Here is an 18,041-nt window from a genome sequence, read left to right as displayed (position 1 = left end):
TGGGAACTGCATGTACCGGTATATTTCTAATCAAATGTAGCCTTTTATACAGCGGCTAAATTACGTCAATGCAGTCATGAAATATTATACTGTATTTATACATATTTGATTCTCCTATTGCTAATAATGACGATGGGAGTTTTCAAGTGTTCCCTCAAAATTGATGCATTTTTATTTTAGCAGAAACATAGACTAGTAAGTATTCTTACATATACTGCATGTAGTCCTACTTATGTTCAAAGTCGGTACTTTGTTGACACGTAATTTATAAACATATTTAGAAACTGGACTGATTTCAACCAGAGTCTGCATATTTAAAGGTAAGCTGTAATTTATTTTCTCGCGTATTAAAGTAGCCAGTGTTTTGACGTCAGTGATAGGGACACACATGCAGTCTGTCCACAGTTAGAGTGCTCTTAGTTTCCGTCAAGTTTCTGTGTGAACTGTTTCATTTCTGTGAAGTGACTAATGTTCGATTCTGCACCTTTCAGTCGTTTGATGACGAAGCACGTTCGATCAGGGCACAGACGGCAGCGCTTCTGAAGCGGATACATGAACCACTGCCTCGTGCAACCAAGACCTTCCCAATCAGTGTCACCAGGTAACGTGACCGTTTTAATGCTGTTATTTATAGGAATTTTGAGGGTAATACACCCCTTTAAAGTACAGTAAAGAAATGAACAAGTGAGGGTAATATAAAATTGGTGAGGGTGATTGTGGAGCAATTGGTGGAATGAAGATTGGCAGGGGAAACCGAAGTACTCGGAGAAAAGCTGCTCCAGCGCCACATTGTCCACCACAAGTCCCACTTGACCAAAGCCGGGATCAAACCCGGGCCGCCGCGGTGGGAAGCCAGCGACTAACCGCTTGAGCTATGGCGCGGCCAATATATAGGGTTACTACGAGTATATTGGTTGAAAAGGCCTCATTTTCATGAGATTTAGTCATATAGATTGCAATAATTATGATATCAATTAATTGGTGTACAAATTTACAACTCCGAAAACTGACACAAATTGATTTCGAGGCAGACTGCGTAACATTTTGGAAATTAGGCAGGATTTATATTCCCTTTACTGATAAACTGGAACCTTCCGCAGCCCTAGCTTTTATATACAAATAAGAAAGAAGGTAAAATAAATTGTGGTTGAGGTTTCTCATCGCTCGTGTCATTGTCCATTAGCAGATACCGGCATTATGCATAAAGTGTGTCACTGTTGCGTCATCTACACATGATTCATGGTCACATTTCTATCTCAGTTCACGCTTAATAACCACTGAGGATGAAATATTGTCATTAATGTGCTAAGAACCAATCATTCATACAAATCCGTTCACAGACAGCCGTCTCACGAAGGACACAGCAGACATTCCCTGTTCTGTCTGACGCAGGCCTCTTTTGCAGGTACGAGGAGACACCAATTCCTGAACGCATCACTTCTGACGCCTATATATACCGTCTGCTGGGACCGACCCATAACGTGAAGCAAGAGGTTCTCACTATGTCACACTACGACGAGCCTGCCAAGCGACTTATGGGTAAGATACGCAATTTGTATCGTAATGAAAACAAGGAAACTGCTCTGAACAGTGGCGAGCATATCGGTATAGAAGTAAACACGCGGAAAACTAAACGTATGAAGAGAACGCTCTTCCGGGGTATAACGTCAGAATTGTCCGAATTGAAGGTCCCTGCAAAGCAGAAGAGAGAGAGAGAGAGAGAGAATGTTTGTAGAAAATTCTCCAAACTGAACGGCGTTGCAACAAAGAAAACAGTAGCCTTCCTGGACTCTGTCGAGAGTACCTCAAATCCAGCCAACTAAATATACTATACCTTTCATACCGCCATATTGGCTAAATCAGAATAAGAAGCAGCTAACTAGCCCCACTAAGCGAAAGAAACTGATTCAGTCCAAAACGCTGAAGGGAAGAGAGACTTGAAATACCTAGTTGTAAATGAGACGATAATGTTAAAAAGGAAATTAAAGAAACCGGACGGACATATGCGGACTGGATTTGTTAGGTTCTGGATAGGTACCTGGGGCGGCCTTTTGTGAACACATCGGCGAACCTGCCGGTTCTGTAAAAGGCGAACAATTTCCTAACTATATGAACTGTCGGTTCCTTAAGAGGTGCTGAGTAATGGAGTTCGTTAATTAGGAAATCGAATACTGCCCACTTGTTCAGGATGGCGTAGTTAAATATATGTGAACTTTCAGGTAAGGGACATCTGGCGTGCGTCAGCTTCGCTGGAGGACGCGCATTTCCACGGAGGAAGAACCTGTTCTATGATGATGATCGCGTTAAAAATGACGTCCAGTATCTTTCACATTACAAAAAGAACATAGAAGCAGCTGAAAATCCTCAGCAAACGTCGGCTGCAGGTAAGGGGAATCCTCGACTCTTGAGCACGTGACACCCACTGTCACTTCTGCGCAGCGTGGCTTCACGGGCTCTGTCGTATTTCCGATGCATGTGATACACCAGTACCCTGAGATATGGGCGGCCTCCTTCACCGTGAATCTGAATTGAGTCTCTCGAGACTCAAGGTCACTTCGCACTTGTTGCAGTAGGTGAACACAAAATGGAGAGGTCATGTCCGTCTGTCCAATTGCTCTTCCCGATGTTTGGTCTCCCTGATAATTTAACGTGTTTCAAACAAATTTTGTATTGAGCGTAAATACTAATCAGTATGGAATTTAATTTTCCTCTGTCCAATATTTTACACGAAGCTCAAATCTAATGTTACTTAACTTCTTAAGAAAAAATGTATGCTATCAAATCTCATATTTCATAAGCAATTTTTCAGCATAAGATTACTTAACAAAATATAAAAACAAAATATTTGTGCACATTCACGTCTGAAATGGCTACTATACGTTCAACTGTCCACAGTTATAAGTGAAAAGCAAATCAATTCGCAATGGGTGAATTTGGAAATTTGGGACTCTGGATTGGAGTACGTCTTTCCGTTCTACGTTTCCTACATCCGAAAGCGAAGAAGAGAATATAAATTCATTTCTTTATGTAATAAAAATCAAAATTCGTATGTGAATATGCAACCTGGGGGACCGCAGCTTTTTATTTGCATAGCTTCCTGTCAGAACTATGCATCACTCACAGGTTAGTACCCCCCCATTTATAATTTTAAGATTTCCAGAATATATGGAACAAAAATTTACGTCGAATGATGCAACATCACGAACTACAGAAGCCTCATTCATTTGGCTTCACAGTATAAGAGCGAAAGTGACAGTTGTCGGACGTCACCAGTTACGGTTTATGTTTCTAGTATTTATAAGCCTTAATTTTAAGTGTGCTCTGATGTTCGTTTGTAATTTAACAAGACCAGTTACAGATTTCTTAGAAACTATTTTAATCTAGCCAACATATGCTCAGAGTTCTTCCACATTTCACTGCAATATTCGGAGAGTTAGAAGTTCTGACATTTTCAGATATCAAGAAATCGCTCCTTATACGATGCTCTGAACCACAATTTTATACGCTTTATTCGACTGTACATAACTGCAATGAGAAATATTGCCTGTAAATAAAGATCACTAAATTATTAATTTATTTGCACTATTCTGAGGATGTAGGGGCTTCGTTTCGCAGTACCTACTGGCATCTCATACCTGCTTACTCACCGTGTTCTGTTGACTTCTATTTGGGGGAAACTACTTAATTGAAGATTCGTTTCTGAACCACTGCAGAGACAATATGGAACAAGAATTGAGACATTTGCCAGTGGGGGAAGTTAGTAGGTTTTCTCTCTAAACATGAAGAATTAGTGTCAGGCCTTTCATTGCGGAAAGCACTACATTTCTTCAATGGACTTCTCCGACGAAGAGTTTAAGAAATACTGACAGTTTATATGTGCATCTGATAATTCAATCTACCGCTCCCGTATTCTTGTGCGTAAATATGCATAGTATATTAGCCCCTGCCCAAACTGTACGATGTAGTGTCTCTGTTTTACTCTTCTTAGCTAAAAGGTGGATATCCGTCGATATTGGGGAAATAAATTTCAAGAGTAACCGCAATGTTCATTTCCGAGGAAATAAAAACATGGCGTTGAACACAATATATATTCATTTCACACAATGTACACGTATTTGTAATTCATCCTATAAAGTAAAAACATACTTTCTATAATGGACAAATTTGAAATGTGCAATGGATATATGCATTTCTCAGTACTAATGTGATTCTAGAGCATCAGAAGCTCTGTATATCCACATGCTCATATTGCTTTTCCCTGCAGCTTCTAAAATATTTGATATCACTCAGCCTCTAACAGAAATGAGTACCAGGAATCTTCCTGTGGTTAAAAAACGGCCGGTGCGTAAGGCTGACAACCTTACTGCCATCTCTTAGTCGATTATCTAGAAAATATGGGAGCCTCGACGTCTCATAATCCCATGAGCCTCCACGGCCTGTTACAGGGATAGCTTTGCCTTTACCGTAAAGCAGATTTTGAACTGAAATGTAATTCATACGCCCTGACGAAAGCTGGATATAAACGATTATTTCTCCGTTCATGTTTGAGTTAGAAAGTCCTTTCGTCCGGAAATAGAGTTATCCTTAGGGTCCACCAGGTTTATATATATTGTAGCGTGTTTTGTGTGTCACACTACAAATAAATTGACGCCGTCGTATTTGGTATAGCGAATTTATTCCGCTCGCTCACACCTTACAATCATTACCACTTGCATTGTTACAAATACTGCTTACAATAACTCGGCCGACACTGGACTGTCCTCTCTGGCGGTTGTTCCAAGACTGACTGTGCGAATGCATTCAACCCCGCTATATAACCTTGGTCGCTGCTATGCAACGAACCCTTTGCTATAACCATGGAGTCTCCTGTTTGAACTACAATAGAGCGATTGTTGTTTCCTATGCAACGGTCTGTTCTAGCGTTTCCATAGAAGTGACTCTTCTGGATTCCAGACACGTTACAATATATATTTCTTTTTAATAAACGTAAAAGTATATGTGATTCAATGCTACAGCTTTTTCTAAAGAGAACGGAACTCACTTAAAATTGTTTTCTAATAATATATTGATTTCAGATTCTTCATATGTTCGTAGATAAGTTAGTTGGTAACGTAAATTAATTCAAATATCGATAGATGTATAAAATAATTTGCGTAGTACGGTATTTAAAAATACAAGAACTATGAAAATTATGTCATACATTGAAACATTAAATTTACATATCCCAGTCCTTCGATATACTTCTAGTTAATGTAATGTATCATCAAGTCTCTTTATTTGAAGTACTTGTCACCAACATGCACTGTTGTTATAATCTAAAGAGACATTTACCAAACGCAACATAACTGAGTATCAGTACAAGGGCTTCAAATCTCATGACCTTAATACAAAATTTGGCAAATGATATAAAGAACGAAAATGGCTGTTTTTGCAGTACGAAAATGATGAGGCTGTGGAAGAACTCGAGTGTGGTGCTAGTGATCTGTGTTCTGTGAATAACTTGTTCCTTTTCCTTCCAGGAACAGATGAACAAGCCTAAAACATTGGTGTGCAGCTCTCGTTCCTCTCCACGTATTCACAATACACTTGTTGTTTTCTGTTCTTCTGTTACACTATCTTTTTCCTTCACTCTTTCAGAAAGTTATTTATGTTTTATATGTTTTCCTATATATCATACTTAGTTTTATTTCGTGTAATACAAACTAATCACAATATAGTTTTACACGTATCCTGCTTTATTATGGAAGGACATTGACGATTGACAGTCATCTTTGTTTCATGTATACAATTTTGTATTTAGAAATAAATGTTGCTTGATTTCTGCTATAATTTTGCTCCGTGTTAATGTATTATCCCTGGCGGGTCGGGTAAACCTTCATTTCAAGTAACATTACCTGTAATAGGCGGATGGTGATTTTTACATGTCCTGAAATTTATCCTTACACAAGAATCCGTTCTCACCCCTGCCTCTGTTTGTCATTTTCTTTTAAATTTAGAAAGAGCATGCTCATGCATTTTGTTTTACTTTTCCCTGCCTCGGAAGCTCTAGAAATGGTTTTATTTTTATATATTAGATGCAGCATGGGCGTGCTATTTTGTTTAGAGATTTACACTTAAAATCTTCGTCATATAACTGGTGTACACCCACATGAAACTTTTTGCCAGCTGAATCAGAAGTGTGAAATTTTCCATTAATTAGAAACTAATAAAATCATGAACTCATCCAATATTCCTGAAAGAAACTTTAATGTTGTTTAGGGTGTAAAAATTAATTTGCCTCCTAATTTATTTTGCTCGAATGTGTAGGGTATTTTAAAACAGGAAAAGAACTTGAAGGTTCTTTAAAAACATTCTGAAAAACTCTTTTCATTAATAGCGTTTAATGCATTATCACAGCGCATTACTTTGTAATATACACTCTAAAATGAATTTCAGTCTGACATTGATATGTATATGAACCTGTTCAGTTGCATTTTGGAAGGGGTGTGCATAATCCTTGATGCAACAATGTATTTCAGTTAACACTTCATCTAACTTTAACAGCAGAGTATAAATTAAAGCAAACAGACTACACTATTAATTATACGCCTTCTGTATAAACGCACACATCTTTATACATAGCGACAAAGCGACTGTTAGGAACAGCACACCCCAATCCGAGAAGCCGTTTCACCCACCCCCACACAATCATGAACAAGCAGTTACTCATATTAAAATCAGTCATCTGAGAGCGGCGAGGAGAGAGAGTTCTGGCGGCCGACCAGATTTCTTAGTGTAAGTATGCATACAGTTTTAGGAATAATTACCATATCAGACTGCTATGTCCAATTTTGCGTAGGCGTAACGTCGTCCTAATATTGCTCTGTGGACTGTCTCTATGCGCTCTTGTGAAGATCTATGCCTCTATATTGCTCTTTATGACTAATGTTGAATATTTATAAATATTTATACAATTGCGTATCTAACTGATGGAGAAAGCATTATCACTTTTCCTGTAAGGTTGACTCCACGCTCACACAGCACGTTATGTACCTGTTACCAAGCGACTTGTACATGAGTACAAATACAATTTTAGCTCTTTAGTCCGCCATAAAATTCTTAACAGTGCCACATTTAATGCAAATAATTACTTAACTCTTCTACATGTAAAGCAGGCCTGCTAAAATGTATTCATATAAGCATAGTGTCAATTAATCCAAAGTAACCGATATCAGACCAGTGAAATATTTGCGATTCTCACATTTCTGAAACGAATGTGTGAAGCATGGCTGTACCTACATCTAGCAACCGTAACTGGAGAGCAGATGAAAACCGACTTTAGCAATATGTTTGCCGTTCAATATGAATGCGCAAAGGGAAGAAATCGAAAGAACATCTAGTTTCGAATTTTAAAACTTCCTGTTGAACACCCACTTTGAAAGTGGCCCAGAATATACAGAGTACAAGTCTCATTTTCTGCATAACCGAATACTGCTGTCAGTCAGTACACACTGTAAACTCACTACATATTAAGTTTCATAAAAGCAAATCTTTTAAAAATAATACGTACTCTAAGGGATCCACTCTTGCAGTGGCCACTGGACAGTGAATAAGAGCAATAAGGGGTGATGTATCTAAGCTATTGCGATAAAGTGTAACTCGTAAATGTTAACTCCCTTACATTAAAATCATCAAGAAAATATCCCATAGGACTTTTCAATTTACAGAATGCATTTTGTTGCATGTATAAGCACGGCTAGCTTGATGTTACGTCTGCGCTTCAGAACTGATAAATTGTTTTGCATGTGCAGCTTCGTCTTCTGGAACCTGTTTCCTTGGCCTCAGCTGAAGAGATTTCTCTTACAGGCATCGCGATAAGGAAACCATATGAAACCTTACAAATCAACTGGCAAGGAATGTGTAAATAGATTCTTGTTTCTGCCTTGAATGATTGAACACAATTTTATAAGACACATGCAGACTGTAAGGAACGTTCTACATGTGGATGACAGGAAGTGCAGGTGTGGAAACTGAAAGGGACAAGCGGAGGTTTGCTGGAGAAATATTCGAAGAGATTATTGTAACTACGGACGTTCCTCATGATGCATTATAGTTGTGTAGAATTAGAGTTATGATAAGATACTGCAACAGAAGAGAATTATAGAACATAAGAATCATAAGTCTATTAAGGTAAACAATGAAATAATTAACGGTGAAGAATTGGGGGGGGGGCTGATATCTCTGTTCTGTTCAAGTTCCAAAATAGAAGAGTTTGGCTTACAGTGCAGCTTTAGGAGCACGAAATGCAAAGCATATTATTGTGGCACTGGAAACAGTCCGTAGCTCTGATACTGAAGTCAGAATATTATTGTAACATTGAAAGCAGCACATTATGGCTGCATTAAAATATCATTTGATGAATAAAAATCAAATGTTTGGAAAATATGAAGCGCAATAGATTAGGACGAGGGACGGAAAATGCCAAGGCACATGATACAAGCAGTTTACAGTCTTAATACTACCAGTCTATTTCAACCATGTGAAGTGGGCCCTTTATCACGACTTCAATGGGCATTCTCGGATACCGGTATGAGGAGACGCTATTTAGATACAGCGGGTAGCTGCGACAATCCTGAGTAAGCAGTCACAGACACATGACAATAATTTGTCCTCAACTATGGGGACTGAACCATTGAACATAAGAATTCAGCTTGTTACATAATGATATTTAGGGCTTAAACTTTTCTGTTGCTTTCTCACGAAATCTTCAGCTCCAGGCGTTGGTTAATTACTTACACTCTGTTACTACGAGTATTACAGTGAAAGTAAACTTGCCGTACATAAGATTTCTGCACTTTGTCTGCCCGAATTATATTGTAACTTACGTTAACTGTTATGCAAAAGGACAAGAAGCGGCGTGCTTTACTGCATAACAGCGCTTCTTGCAGACAGGAATTGTCTCCTTCTGAGGTAAGGTAAAGCTGTAAAGTCTGTGTCACTAGACGGACGTGATTTCTCAACTTCACGTCCCTGCCGCTTCAACTCTGGCGAAAGTGCCCCCGGTACTCACTGGACAGGCAAAATTTAAAAACCGAGCAATGTCATTTTCATTAAAATCACGGGACACAATATTACAACTGGCAATTTAAGCAAATGTATGATGCCGAAAGAACGTGTACCTGAAGACTGTAAACATGAGATGTAGTCACATCTTTAGAAACGTCTCTAGATTATGATTCAACTCTGGATATCCATTTGAGATAAGCAAATGAAGCCGGCCTCTCTACTCACATCCTGTTGCTTTCAGCACTGTCTGCAGACTGGTACCGCAACGCGGCCGCGTACATCTCCCCGCCCAGGTCTAGACCCATCAGCCGGTTCTACAGGCCCACTTTCGTCCCAGATGAAAATCTGTCGGTAAGGAAACCATTCATACTGGAAGTTGTCAAACGTTGCCATATTTGTATCGTTCAACACAGAAAAATATATTTCGATCATAAATTTTGCATTTCTGTATTATATATTATCATAGGATTAACAGGCTAAGAATTATGTTAAAATAATTCGTGCAATCGCCTTAGACCGTATTGCTATTTTTCATTTTCCTTACAACGGTAAAACTACATCTCGCAAGAGATTTTACGACCACACATTGAAAGCTCCAGTATTGTTTCTATTTTAAATGCTCGAGTTTTCAAGCTTCACGTTTTTCTTTCGTCATGGTTCACAGAGCGGCCACTTAGTGGATGCGAGGAACAGTCTTAACCTCCCAGTTTGAACGATTAAAATAATACCGTAAAGCAAGTTAGTGAAGCTCAAATTGGATTGATTTTTGATAACTGGACCTAATTAGGGTGTTGACTGGCGACCTGAAGAACTATGATACTAAGTATGTAACACGACTGAAGAGTCTTTAGTAATATACTGGCAGGATTAAACAGCTTACATTTAACATCATAAAAAGGCGGAATTAGAAGCAAATTTGCAGCAATGAAGTCACCCATTGTGATATGTGGGATTTCTAAAGTGACTAAAATTCCTTTTACAATTATATGGCGAAGTGTCGAATCGGTAGAGATTACCGTTATATCGGAGCAGATTGGTGTCCACTTCATCACACTCGAAGAAAATGAGAGCCCCTCACTGAAGGGCGAGATGCCGAATTAAAAATAAATCATAGAGATACGAAAATGCAGGAGGAAACGATGTCTAATTAGGAGTAAGTTTCGGAGGAACATTAAAAATTTATAGAATTTGTAAGGGCAGGAAATTTCTGCAACATGATCTTTTTAATATTTCGACAAAACGTTGATTCTAGATGACTCTGTAACAAAAGTAATTCTTCGTTCAGGAAACTAAATTAAAATGAGCAGTTTTTCTTTTTCAAATAAAATATAATATTACATGAAAAATTTATAGATAAAATTTTCGGCGGATATTGTAACATTTGTGATTCAATATAGCCAAGCTTATTTCATGTGTTTCTGTTTTTGGATATTTGATTCCGGAAGCATCGGAAACTTGAAACTACAACAAACGGGATATATTTTACAATAGTATGAAAATGAATATATACTGTATTCGGATGACTGCTGTAATTCTAACGTTTTCTTTTTTCCACAGTACTACGAACCTCCAGCTTCACCTACCAAAAGGACCGGTTCAACAAGCAGCCAGTCACAGCGATCTGCTGAAACATCTTCTACAGCACGAACTGAGAGACAATCCTCACTCAAAGAAGATGGCTCCGAAGATACTGAAGCCAGAAGTATCCGCAGGAAGAAGAAGAGGCAGGAGGAAGCAAGGTTAGCCGAGCAGAAAGCTTTGGAGGGACAGGCAGAGATAGAAAAGAAGAAAGAGGCAGCTAGAGAAGCCGAACTTGCTAGACAGGAGAAGCTGGCTCAGGAGGCAGCTTTAGAGCGCCAGAAAGAAATTGACAGGAAGGCAGAACTTGCCAGACAAGCCGAGGAGGAGGCCGAGAGACAAGCTGAACTAGAGCGACAGGAAGCTGAACGTAAAGCAGAGGCCGAGAGACAGGCTGAACTAGAGCGCCAGGAAGCTGAGCGTAAAGCAGAGGCCGAGAGACAAGCTGAACTAGAGCGCCAGGAAGCTGAGCGTAAAGCAGAGGCCGAGAGACAAGCTGAACTAGAGCGCCAGGAAGCTGAGCGTAAAGCAGAGGCCGAGAGACAAGCCGAACTAGAAAGACAAGAAGCTGAACGCAAAGCTGAAGAAGAGCGTCAGGCTGAGGTTGAACGCCAAAAAGAACTTGAGCGTCAAGCTGAGATTCAGCGTCAGGAAGAAGAGCTGGCTAAACTCGAAGCCGAGGCTAAGGAAGCTGAAGCTACTTCAGTCGCCGAAGCGACGTCTGAGAGCCTTGCAGAAAAGCAAGAACTTGTGCCAGAAATAGAAGGAAAGGAGGAATCGGAAGAGAAACCAATACAGGAAGAGGAAGTAAAAGCGTCTGAAACTGTGACGATCCCGGGCTCGGAAGAAGAGTCAGGTCCCGAACCTGTAGTGGAGGAGCCCTTGTCACCAGAGACTCACCAGGAACCTACAACAGGTAATATTATAGAGGAGATTCATGACGCAGGTATACCTGAGGAAGAGGAAGAAGAATAATAACAATGTATAGCATTATTGTCTCACGTGTCTGCCCACAAAGAACGAAGGAAGGAAACCATTCCATCGCACAAAAATTCGAGGAGGAGGATGATCGCAGGTGGCCGCACGCAGAATTACAGGGGCAATCACGCAATGAGACAGCTCGTTCAGTGTCCGCCTACACTCACGTTACTGAAATTGAAATCGCGTGATAATGTTTATTTTATTTTACGTTTGAAACTGACATACGTATCTTTCTTCAGCGTGTTGCATGACAAGGTTTATTCCTACGTAGGGTCTTCTGCAGTCTGTAAAGTCTAGTTAAGTACATCTCTGTCCTTTGATGAGATTATCAAATAGCATTGATGTAAATGAAATTACAGGCTAAGTTTACAATAATATATATATATATATCACTGCGTCCTATATACTAGTATGTATATCCTTTCTGACAGAGAGCTCATATTTTGAATCTGATATTTCCTATAGGTAGCAGCAAGTTTGTTGTACCTTCATTATGCATGGTTTTATAATAAGAACTGAAGTTACTGTATATTTACTGATTCGTTTAACTTTATAACATTTCCCAGAGTTCTTTCTACATATAAAATTAATAGAGGATTTACATCAAGTAACGTTTACACCTATTTCATTTCAGAACTCAACAGTTGAAATATGTGGTCTTGATAATATATTTTATTTCGCAAGTTAAAAGAGTGTTCATGTGTATATAATATTGTTCTTATGTATATTATATGAATGAAAACATAAACTATTAAATAAAGTTCCCTCAGCAAAGAGATATGTAAACTACTGTTTCTTAAATATCTCGGAACACTGACCTGGATCTTGCAAGACATATTCTATTATGAATAAATCATTTCAATTTCGATGGTGTTATTTAATCCAGAACAATTTTATCTTTCGAATGTCTGCTGTAATTTACCATTTGTAACAATCTGTCTTCAGTATTATTAATTAACTAGCTGTACCCGGCCACTCATTGCTGTGGCTCAGTGTGGTTAAATGGAAAAGAAAGAAAAGAGAAAGCGCACGTTTCTAATATGTTTAATTTCACAATGCTTGTGGGTATACAATATTTTTTGTTGTTCCATTGTCTTTGCAGATATAGAGATTGACTGGTTTGCCGACTCTAGAACACGCAACATATAATTGTCCATGTGAGAAGCAATCCGTGTCTAGATCTAAGCCGCACAATTCTAAAGATTGGCCCTGAGCTTTGTTGATGGTGAATGCAAACGTCAATCGAACTGGGAATTGCAATCTCTTAAATTGAAATGGCACATCCGTTGGAATCATAGGTATGTGAAGAATGAGGGCATCTTCACCTTTGAAAGGTCATGTCAAGATTGTTGCTTCTACGACGTTGCTCAATAGTTTTTTTACTACAAGCCGCGTGCCGTTGCTAAGCTTTGGCTGGTTGATATTTCGCAACATGATAATTGGCACGCCTATTTTCAATTGCAGTACGTGCGGTGGCATCCCTGGCAGATCGAGTGAATTAAAATATTCTGTTGGATAATTAACCCTTCATCTTCTTCCACAACAGTGTCGACGGACTTGTGTGTGACTGCCTCGCAGTGAATGTTAGACTGAATGATATTGTTAAGTTCGTAGACGTCTTTGTTCTTGGCCGCAAGAATAGCTCGTTCACTCAGCCAATCGTGATTCTTATAATTGGTTTGAATATTGGGAAATACTTTTGCAACCAGTTCTTCTTTTGACGTCACTAAATAGCAGAAGTTATCAGGCAATGAAATTCGTCCTGAGGTCAGATCAACCTGCACATTTCCGTTCCCAATTTCCAGCAATTGATTTGAGAATATCTCAGCTGATCGATCGTTTTGCAGCTGGACACGCATATTTGTAGTTAATTTTAACGTCTGTACGTGTCGCCACAAAGTAGAGTATTTCAGGCAAGCATTTATTTCGTCCGCTGGTGTCAATCGAGGAATTACAGGTGATATTTGCCTGAAATCTCCTGCAAGCAATATTAATGCGTTCCCAAATGGTCTGATGTTTCCACGCAAATATTGCAATGATCGATGAAGAGCCTTGAGCGATTTTTTGTGCGCCAAACAATAAGTTTGCATTTCTGCAATACCTTTCCCATACCTGATGCTTTGGAAATGTTGCACGTGGGAGTTTCAATGAATTGCATGTTCAATGGCAATTTCAAAGCGGAATGAGTAGTTCTTCCACCTGGTAGCAATGTCGCAGCTATTCCGGACGACGCAAAAGCTAAGGCTATGTCATGTTGGGATCGAATTGCTGCCAGAATCAATCTAATTAGGAACGTTTTACCAGTTCCACCTGGCGCATCTAAGATTTCTGCAAGCTCATTATTGACAGTTTGCATTATTTGATCGTAAATGCCTTTTGCTCAGGCGTTAGCTTAGGAATATTTGATTGCACATATGACAAAAATCACCCGTGTTGTAATTTTGTTCACGACGCAATTCTACATTGAAGGAAGCAGCAGCAGATCGATTCGGTGATGGCATTCCCAATTGATTGAGAAATTTGTTCGCGATTTCTAAGCAAAAATCTTCAATCATTATCAACGTTTCGTTGTACATTTCTGCTGTGAAATCCATGTTCATATTGGAATTTTCCTTGCGTATTCGACGGAAAATATCTTCAGCATTGTGCCATGAGCAGGCGGCCAATATGATTGCAAACAATGCACGAATTTGACGTGGATGTGACGTGTTGCACGCGTCAGTAATGCATACATCCCAGTGTCGGTCGTTCTCCAATAAATTCAGAGCTTGACATGCACTGCGGAAAGTGGAATATGTAACGCCGTTGACAATTCTCAATTGCTGGAAAGACGTTGGACCGGGCACACTTACCAACAGAATGCGAAGAAAGAAGCATTCATCTTGATTGGGATGCACGGTGTACAGTCTGCCTATCGTAGTTTCTTTGAATATGCCAGTTTGCCATCTACTCTTGCAGTTGGGAAACGATGGACCTTTCTATGCCGGTAGAAATTCTACAGCGTGCATTCAATTCATCATTGCCATCGCCGAAAAAATACATTGTAGGAATTTATGTTGACCATCTGGGAACGGAAGCAAGGAGCCGGCTTTATGATAAATTTGTTGTTTCACTTTGAAAGCTGGCATGAATTGAGCTGTTATGATTTCTGCGCCGAACGACGTTATTTGGAAGCATGAGTTGTATTTCCTGACGTTAGATAGGAAATGCTTTGATTCGGCGGTATATCCGGCAAGCAAAATTTTAATGGCTCTGGCGGTTCTCCAAGTTGAGGCTGTTACGCCGCAATTTCGAGACTGAAAATCAAAAGACATTTCCTAAATGTTATGAGACTTGCGAAAGCGTTTTATAACAATTAGAACGAGGATGACAACACCTGGACTAGGGATCTAGGTTAAGAATGTTGCTGATCAGCATTCATGCGTAATCGCATAAGTAGGAAGCTCCGCTAACTGGGCCACAGGAGTACAATGAATTTATCAAATACGCAGCGATGAGGTACCACGGACCTGCCCACCACCGTAGGGGTTAACCAATGGAAACCCTCCACCCCGAAATGTAGAACAAGGAGAGTAGTTAACCTCCCTCTTTCGCCAACTGCAGCGCCAGCAAAATTAGTGCACAAAAATGAGAAAAACTCAATGGGGATCCCATCTAAAAACGTAACAATTAGCCGAGGCTCTGTCCGACATGGGTACTACAAGTGGTGGTGTCGCTGCGTCTCTATTTCAAGTAAGTCATGTTTACTCATACTAGCCATGCTGTTAAACTTTGTGGTTGTTGGTAAATTGTTGTTTGTAAAATGTTCAAAAGAGACTCCAGCCTGCCCGGCGAGCCCTTAGGGTAGAATAGTAGAAATCATGTAACAAGTAACAGGCAATGGTTAGTGTGGTAAACATGGTTGTCGTTATAGTGTGTTATGTTTATTGATAGTATGCGGAGCACGCATGTTTGTTGTTCACAGTTGTGACCATGGATTTTGTGATAAATATACGTAGGCTTTTAGTAGGCATAACTTTAGGGGCAGAATATTTTAAGGGTGAAGAATTATGACAGAATAGTGTAGAATTGTGTATTGGGTAGTAGGGAATAAAGAGAGGAAAGAGGATCACATTGAACGATGAATACTTGCATATCCTCATGAGTCGAAACAGAGAGAGAGAGAGAGAGAGAGAGGCTCAAGTTCTACACCCCCGAAGGGGATAACATGAGGAAGGCATAGCATGAAAGTAAAGACACTATATAGTCCCGACTGAAAGTCGGCATCGTTCATACTGTAAATAGGATTGTAAATAAGAGTGTAAATAGACAATGTACGTAGGGTAGGATGTACCCAGAGTATGATTCGCCCTCACAAACTCCTCCCTTTCCCAATCCCAAGCGAAGGGCGGAACTGACCCAGGTGGCCAACGGCAGCCGGATGCAACTAACCGTAAGGGTTATGAGAATCCGAGTTAATGGTGAGAGACTAGTAGTAGAGACAGGGGGATGCGTTCCTGATGGAACAAGGGAAGAGCAATTTAGATAGTTTATTAGCCCCTTCAGGCATAACAAAGTGATAGCAGAGGTGGAGATCGTCCAACGAGAAGTGGCTGACAGAGAGAATTAGTAATTGTGTTTTACTCACCCCTGCCATCGAAGCATTACTGGCAACGGCGGTGGGCCGAGTCAACGAAGGGTTGACTGACGTAGAGAAGCGACTACCCACAGAGAAATGGCAGACAAAGTGATTTAGTGTATTTTAACCCACCCCCGTCACTAAGACATAATAATTGGTGACAGCGGTTAGATAACAAATCCACCCCTGTCGTAGAGGTGTAATATATGGCGTGACAGTCGATGAGTAGAGGCGGGTCAGACCCGACACGCCCGCTCTACGCCAATAATATGAGGCGACAGTGATGAAGGGGACAGCCAACAGAGAACGCTCGACTACCGTGCTACCGGCCCTTAGTATTTTCATCACCCCTTTTAAGATATAATAGATGGTGGCAGCTGTATGCAAAGAAGAAGGTCCAGAACCAGAAGAATCCTAGTTGAGGGTAATCTAGTATTCTTGTGTTAACCCCTTACAGCATAATATCTGGTGGCAAGGAGGGTTACCTCCACGCCCCCTGCCACCACGGTGTAATAGAGGCAGTTTAATTCTTCCCGCGGAGCAACACATTCCTTTCGTTTCTCCATTAAATTTCAGAGACTTTCAATAAGGACACACTTCAGTCATAGTGCCGATGAGAACATGCCGGTTCATACTATAATCTTCAGCTAGGCTGTACGGGAATGCAAGGCGATTTTAATCGCGTGATTGCTGAGCACGGAGTCGTATTTGACGCTAATCTGCTATTTCTCGTTGACGTCTTTCAGCCAATCTCAGCCTGTTGCGTTCATTTAGTTGAGAATGAAGCAGATCTGAAGCTGCAGAACGCGATCGCCGTGCTCGCAACCGTGCATCCTCAAGTCTGGCTGCACGTCGCTCTGCTGCTTCCTCGGCACGTATTTGAGCCATTCTTTGCCTTTCTCGCTCGTTCGCTGATGCCCGTTCCTCCCCAGTTTGATTTGCAATTACTCGTCACAGTGCTTCCGCTCCGCGAGTACGACGACCTAAGTTTGTTCTTCTGCGAGGCATTATTTGGATGAACTAAAGCAGATCGATTGCACTGAAGAAGAAGAAAGAAAGTTATAACAAAAACAAAATTGCAAGACATTAAAAAAGGATAGAACACGAACTGGAAAACAAAGAGGAAACAAAAAAATTAAAAAATACTAACGAAATATTTCAATTCAAACTCAGATCAATCGACACAGCTCAATTCCACCGCCGATTGCACTGAAAAATAAGGAAAACAGTTAAGAAAACGAAATGAAAAACAATGAAAGAAGAAAAAATAAACTATACTCACGAAATGAACGCTATGGTTAACGACACAGCTCAATTCCAACGCAATACCACACGAAATAATTAAATCAAAATGAATGAATTCAATCCCCCTTTTATACCCTCGGCCGCTGCTATGCAAATGAGCCTTTGTTATAACCGTGGAAACGCTACTTTGTTGATTCCGCGATTCCTACGCTACGACCCATTGTTATTGCGTTGTCTCTGTGGGAACGCTCCGTGTATTCGTCGTAACCGTGAAATTCGATGTTCTCGACACAACGGTGTTCTTTCTTTTCTGTTTTCCAGACTGAGCCACAGCAAAGCGTGGCCGGGTACAGCTAGTACACGCGCGTATTCGAATGCAACGTTGCCTCAGAAATTCAAAGCAATCGGTGAAGAACTTTCGGGGATTTAAGATTTTGAACAAACGAACATATACATTTTTATTTATAAGAGATAAATTTTTATTTATATAGACATCACACACATATATAGTGTGACATGCTGCGCAACGAAGGACCCCTATCTCCCCAGCGGCACGTAGCGAACACGTAGCGCT

The 18,041-nt window shown here is 40.2% G+C and overlaps 1 protein-coding gene across 4 annotated transcripts in view; it reads left to right on the top strand.

Annotated features, from left to right (window-relative positions):
- Window positions 1-12,390, top strand: part of LOC111870201 (uncharacterized abhydrolase domain-containing protein DDB_G0269086) — a 46,310-nt gene extending 33,920 nt beyond the window's left edge. For all 4 annotated transcript variants that reach the window (XM_023862293.2, XM_023862291.2, XM_023862292.2 and 1 more), the window contains 5 exons: window positions 492-601; window positions 1,406-1,539; window positions 2,220-2,384; window positions 9,287-9,396; window positions 10,603-12,390. In XM_023862293.2, the coding sequence (XP_023718061.1) occupies window positions 492-601; window positions 1,406-1,539; window positions 2,220-2,384; window positions 9,287-9,396; window positions 10,603-11,598 (1,515 nt within the window). In that variant the 3' untranslated portion in view covers window positions 11,599-12,390. The remainder of the gene's footprint in view (window positions 1-491; window positions 602-1,405; window positions 1,540-2,219; window positions 2,385-9,286; window positions 9,397-10,602) is intronic.
- The last annotated feature ends 5,651 nt before the right edge of the window (window positions 12,391-18,041 follow it).

Source organism: Cryptotermes secundus, unplaced genomic scaffold, assembly GCF_002891405.2.
Source record: "Cryptotermes secundus unplaced genomic scaffold, Csec_1.0 scaffold1096, whole genome shotgun sequence".
NCBI classification, from domain to species: Eukaryota; Metazoa; Arthropoda; class Insecta; order Blattodea; family Kalotermitidae; genus Cryptotermes; species Cryptotermes secundus.
Note: the sequence above shows the minus strand (reverse complement) of the source record. Positions and strands in the feature narration are given on the sequence as shown.